The following is a 6,614-nucleotide window of genomic DNA, read 5'->3' on the forward strand; positions in this document are numbered from 1 at the left end:
TCAAATGTGTGCTTTGGATGTATTTTCTATTTGCTTAATTCAAAATTTCCTTTGTGATATAGTAGCTCTGTAATTTGGGTGCAAACAAATTCATCATCTGTTTTTGTTTTTTCCATCTGTACCTTTGGAATCATATCCCAAATGATTATCGAGACCACTCTGGAAACCACTTTTTGATATTTTTTTCTTAGTAGTAGTGTGTGTGTGTGTGTGTGCATGTGTTTGTGCGTGTGTGTGTGCGTGAGTGTGTGTGTGTGTGTGTGTGTGTGTGTGTGTGTGTGTGTGTGTGTGTGTGTGTGTGTTTCAAGCCTCACAATTAAATCTCAGGCATTTTGCCCTGAATTTTTGTATGGTAAAAAAAAAAAAATAAGCATGCTGTCAGTGCTCTGTAGCCTGCTAGCTGATTCAATGATATTTAAGATAGAAACAAACACAGTGTGGAATAAGAGGAAACCTATGTCTGCATCATTGATTTGAATATGATTTACAAGATGGGATGAAATCACCAACTTCTGATGCTCGGCCAAAAAGAGATTATAAATAGCTCCAGATGTCACAGCCACAAATCCAAATGTTAACATCACATCTTAAAAGTGAACATTTTTTAATACTGAAAAGGTGTGTGAGGGAGGTCTAATATGTCAAAAAAGGGATGCTCATTTGTTTGTCAAGAAGGCAGTGAATCAGTTGGCCGTGTTGCTGTGAACTTGCATAAGCTCCTTGGAGCTCACCATTGTGATTCTTCCTGGGACATAAATGTTATGGCATGAAGTTTTCTAATAAGTCTACAGTTATGAGGATGCAGATTATGATGATGGTGGTGGTGGTGGAGATAAAAATACATTTCTAATGATAATGAGATGCATAGAAACAGACTCTATACCCATTTCGTAGGAAGACAATTTACAGCATGTAACTCTCCCTACCTTGCCCATTTGGATTTGTCTCCGGTATGGTACCATCTGTCCAAAATATCTGTCATCTCACTGATTATCAAAGTCAATTTATGCAGTGGGGAGGATCTCTGACTTTCACATATCTTTCTGACAACCTGTCTTGTCTCACTCAGAAGAGGTATAGTTATACATGGGCAAATTTTTGAAGGCCATATTACCCACGCTTAAAATTAGAATACCTAGAATCTAAAAAATAAGACTATAAATATTCAATTGGGGTAACCTTTGAACTGTCTGGAGGAGTGACCTTAGAACTGTCTGAGGGAGTGACCTTTGAACTGCCTGGAGGAGTGATGATGGCTGGTCATTAGCTTCAAGAAATCATTAGCCTCGAGTCCAAGGGTAATCATTAAATGCTAATATCTGCATAGCATTTCCATGTCCAGAGCATTCTATTGCCAAGTAGTTGCCGCATTACCATAAGTAAGGATTTATGAGCTATATATCACTTCTGAGGCATTCTAGATTGTTTATTATTTTAGCATTCAAATTATGATATTTAACTACTGCAGGATATTTGATCATAGTGGACCCCAAGATTGTGTTATTTACTGGAAAAAAACTGTTTTTAGTTGTGATATAGCTCAGCCCTTAGCGTACTTCCAATACCAAACAATGTTAGTTTGTAGAAGGAAGCATCCATGTTTGAAAGTGATGTCTAATTGAGTGGCAGACAAAGTGATGAATGAGAGATTTGACAGACTAGGGTATGCCCAACTTTCACAGGAGGAAGGAAGAATGAGAAGTTACTTAATGGGCATTGCAGAGACAGAGGAGGAGGCAGGTTTACTGGGACATACAGAGACAGGTCACAGAGGGGGAACAAGCTAGAAATAGGTGAGGACAGAACAAGTCAGAGAATGAGGAGGAGACAGAAGATTAAAACGTATCGCCAAAGTTAGTATGAGGCTGAGCAGAGTAAAAAGTCAGAGGCTGAGAGAGAAAGAAATCAGATTAAACCAGTTAGTGTGGAGAGGAGTTTTGAGCCAAAATAGTTGAACTGAATCATCCAGCCAGAGCTCAGAAAGAACTGGAAGGGATGAGCTTATTCAGGCATTAAGTCTCAGAGGCAGAAAACATTCTAGGTCTAGATAAGATGGTACAGAGGCTAGAAGCTTCCAGGACAAGACCTAGGATAGCACATGGTGTAAGCCTCCAAAATAACAAGAGAATAACAAGATGTATCTAGAGAATAAAAGATACATCTAAATTTAATAGGTGTAAAATTCCAAGTGTATAAGCCAATAGATTCAGAATGTTCAACTGATCTCATACCTTTCATCACTGGAAGCTGTGAAAATCTCCTGGGATTTGGGGGTGTCATGGTCAAGAATGGAGCACTACTAGAGAGTCAGTCACATCTCTTCTTTATCCAAGACAGGGCAGAATATTCCTGCTCTGCTCTTTCCAAACAGGAGCCTTCCTCCTGGCCCATATTTAACTGGAAGGGACAACAATAGAACTCAGTTATGAGATTTCATGGTAGACCATGCAGGAGATCTCACAGCCATAGCCACTAAGAGCTACAGAGTCAGCCTTGCTGTAGAACCATTATCCATCACAAATGAGACTATGCCATTGACTAGTTATGTTACCACCATCACCCCCAAAACAAAGAAGAGGTTCATCTTGGTTTTTGGGTTGGGTTCATTGTCAGGTGTGTCACCTTACAATGGCTTTTTTATGGCAATGTCTGGGAGCGATGCACAACATCTCATGCTGGGCAAAGGAAGTGTGCACATGATGTTCCTCTGCTCAATCTTCTTCTGATAAATCCTTCAGGGACCAATCATGGGTGCTATAGTCAGACAACCTTATCTCATCATAACCACCTCCCAAAGGAGCCACCTTTAAACACCTTGAATACCATACTTAGTGACACCTACTAGGGGTGGGATTTCAACAGAGGGGCTATGGGATCTGGTAATGAAACCATTTCCATACCCCACAGCAAGCCCAGCTCTTAAAGCAAGTAAGTAAGTAAAGAACAGTGTAGAAGGCTGGCAAAAATGAGTCAGAGACAATCTGCAAGAGATGAAACCAGAGAGTGTTTAATTCTAAAAATGAGCAGTGGTTTTCTATTCAACACCAAAACCAAAATTATCATCAAAGGAGAGTTTGGGAGGAAAGTAGTCTGTGAAATGTTTTTGGAATGCATAATTATTATTTTGTTTATTGAAAAACTCTTGCTAATATTAGCATCCCACTTAGTCACATCTTAAAAGTCATCTCATTAACTGGCATTATTAAAGCAGAAGTTGTTGAAATACAATCAAAATCTGGGGTAGTACTGTTCACAACAGCCAACCCGTGTACCAATCTATCCTAAGCAAAGAGAATGTGGTATAAATATAATGTCCACAGCAGAGTGTTAGTCAGGCCTTAAGAAGAACAAATTCTGTGATCTGTAGGTAAATGACAGGGATGATAGGAACTACAGATCACTATGGTATGCAAAATCACACAAACTCAGGAAGACAAAATCTCACATTTTTTGTCTCACATGTAGAAACTAGATTTTTAAAAAGACATAAAAATAGAAAGGAAATTATTTGAGAGAGGGAAGGGAACAGAGAGAAGAGTAAACAAAGGAGGGTATTGAAGCAGATGTGATTAATTACATTATTTACACATATGAAAATGTCACAGTAGGACCTATTGTCTTCTATAATTGGTATGTACTAAGAAAAGATGAATGAGAAAAATGGTATCTGAGAAGACAAATCATAAGCAAAATTACTCATTTCTTCCTGAACATTTCCACTCTTTCCACCCTCGAGCACATACCTCAGAGAGTCAAGAGCAGGAATCACTCAGTTTGAGACATAAGAAAAGCAAGCTACTCTTCTTTGTCCCTTCTTTAAGAGGGAGTGATATTCACCTGCAGTGTGCCATTCCTTCTAGAACTAACTGGCTGCCTGAGTTCAGGGTTACCTACAAACTTTTGATGTAGGTATGATACTGAGACAGCGAGAACAGCAAGGTGGGGGCTGCTGCTCTGTTCCTTGGGGAACTGAGTCCGAGACTATAGGAAGATATAAGATACCATGGTTCCTGTTCCCAAGAGGGTGCACCTATCTTTGGATCATCTGAAGCATGTCCTCTGTGCGTAGCATGTCTTGGGTTGCAAACTCTGTAGCTTAGTCTTTGCTCCTGGTGACTGTCAACTCTAAACTCAGATAAATCTTTACATCATCACACCTGAAATACAAACTAAAGATAATTATGAGACATCTTTTTATACATTTTCCCCTAAAATGAAGGGATTCTGAATTGGTTTTAGAAGTGTATGTATGCAATTGAAGTTAACTATGTACAATGCACACACACACACACACACACACACACACACACACACACACACACTTAATTTTGCTTAGTTTCCAAAGTCATCTTCCAAAGAGAAAATATATCTGTGCTTCAGCAGATGGAAACACCATGAGTCCCATCCGCACCTACTGATGTTGCTTCATCAGGAAGACATGTGGTATGGGAATGTCAAATTGTTACTATTAATCAAAAGAACCCCCAGGATAAGTGTACAAATGCAAAGCGAAAAGTCTTTACAAGCCATTGCTCTTGAGAGTGTACAATTATAGGAAATGAGAAGCTCTGCTCTCTTCCTCTCTCTTTGTCTTGTTCCTTCTACTCTTCTATCTCTTGAAAGTCTGTCAATGCCTCCTCCTTCTCTGTCCATCATCCTTATCAGTCAGTGAGATGCATACCAAGTTTTCTGTTCTTGGAGTAGATGAGCATGCTTATAAAGACTGAGAAGGTCTGGCTGCCCTCAGCTTCCTTTATTACCTGAAGAATAACAGTAGCCTTACTGTATGTGACTCCAAACAACAACAAAAACCAGAAAAGATATTCTTGAATCATGTAATTGAGATGTACACAGTCAACCCATTCAAGTCTGGGACAGTGTCTGAGTCTAGCCAACAAACTCATGACGTTATAGCATTCTGCTCTTCTGGTACTGTAAGTTCAGTCTTGTGCTTTTATTCCTCTTTCAATGCTTTACTTGGAGAAAATTATAGATTCACATACACTGCAGCAAGTCATACAGAAAAACCTAGACTCCATTTGTCCTGCTTTCTCAATGACATCATCTTGCAAGATGAAGCTTCCACTTGACAACTGGGATATGGACCTTGATGTCATCCACCAACATGTGTTATGCTTTGATGATCAATTTCACTCTTCAAAAGAATAACAAACCTAGGATTAAGCTTCAGGCTGGACATTAAGATGGCATTATACAGGCTTCTGAGCAGGATGTCTTGTTGGCTGAGGGATGAGTAGGAGGCACTGGCAAGTCACTGAGTCTTGGGTTCCTTGAGGTGACCCAAGCTCTTGCACAATGACTACACTTACAATGGTCAATGAATATTTTTGCATTTCGTTTCAGCTTAGGATTTCCTAAAATTAAGACAATCGAGTGTAATGAGGGGTACATACCAATAACCAATAAGCAGAATTCAAAGGTTCTGCTTCCAAGGTAGAGGCCTTGAGTAGAGATCAGAACAGCCACCATGTAGTGGGAGAGATAGAGGATGAAGAATGATAGAATGGACAGCATTGCACTGATGTGAGCATGTCCGCTATGCTCCCTGGTGCCTACCATAGTCCTCATCTGCCTGCTATGATTCCACAGGGAGAATATCAAGAGCAGAACAGCAACAGTAAAGATGAACAATGGCAGTGTGAGCCCAAGGACAAAGACTGAGAGTAGTGTGGCATGCCCTGTTCCGACTTGAGTTGCATTTTTAGAAAAAAGGTTTATAAAAATTTGTTTAGGGATTGCTGAAGTCTCTCTGCTATGGATGAAAGTCGTAATAATTACATAGAGCACAGATCCCAGGATCAGCCATGGTACCAACCTGGATATCCGCATCTTCAGCCACAGAAAGAGTGGGTGGGGAATGGTAGCAATCTTGGCACAATAGAAAACACCAAGCCATGTAGCAAACCAAAGACTCAGTTCATTTATGATGAAGACAAAGGTAATATTGTCCTCAAATAAAGTGTGTTTCACCAAACAGAGTAGACACAATTGCGCAAACAATATACACAACTGCAGAATGATCCGAGAAGTCGCCAGGCAAAATAGAAGCAGATCCAATGGGGCCATTTTCTTCCACATGATCAAGTCAATAGCATGGACAACCACAATGAGGCCATTTGCCAAGACACCAGTGACAAACTGCACCACCACAACCAAAAAGAAGAAGAGTATATGCCCTTCCATCATTTTAAGAATGACAAACCAATGACTTCTTTAAATAATGCATAGAGTTCTGCCCAGTTTCAGCCATTTATGATTCCTGCTTACTTTTATTTAGATCAAGATCTAATTTGGAGATGATGCTAACACAAAGGCAATGGAAGAGGAAGGTGGGGCTCATTTGTTTGTTGTGTTGCCTTCTCAAATCAAAGACAGTCAAATAAGGAAGAGATACCATAGAAACAATTTGTGCCTTACTGATAGCTTTTGCATTTTTCAGGTCCGCTTAGGTGTCAACATCATCACAAGTAAATCATGCAACTAAATGCCTGCAGGTAGCTAGTAAGGAACTCCTTCATGCCTAGTCTTACTAAATTATGATTCTACTTAATGCTAATGAAGCATCCTCAAGCATCATGCAAAAACAAATCATG

The 6,614-nt window shown here is 39.8% G+C and overlaps 1 protein-coding gene across 1 annotated transcript; it reads right to left on the minus strand.

The window, feature by feature from the left end:
- Positions 1 to 5,199: 5,199 nt before the first annotated feature.
- Tas2r1 (taste 2 receptor member 1) lies at positions 5,200 to 6,207 on the minus strand. The gene has a single exon (XM_032896817.1). The coding sequence runs from the start codon at positions 6,205 to 6,207 to the stop codon at positions 5,200 to 5,202; it is 1,008 nt and encodes a 335-aa protein (XP_032752708.1).
- Positions 6,208 to 6,614: the final 407 nt, after the last annotated feature.

The sequence above is a fragment of the Rattus rattus genome, chromosome 3 (assembly GCF_011064425.1).
Source record: "Rattus rattus isolate New Zealand chromosome 3, Rrattus_CSIRO_v1, whole genome shotgun sequence".
NCBI lineage: Eukaryota > Metazoa > Chordata > Mammalia > Rodentia > Muridae > Rattus > Rattus rattus.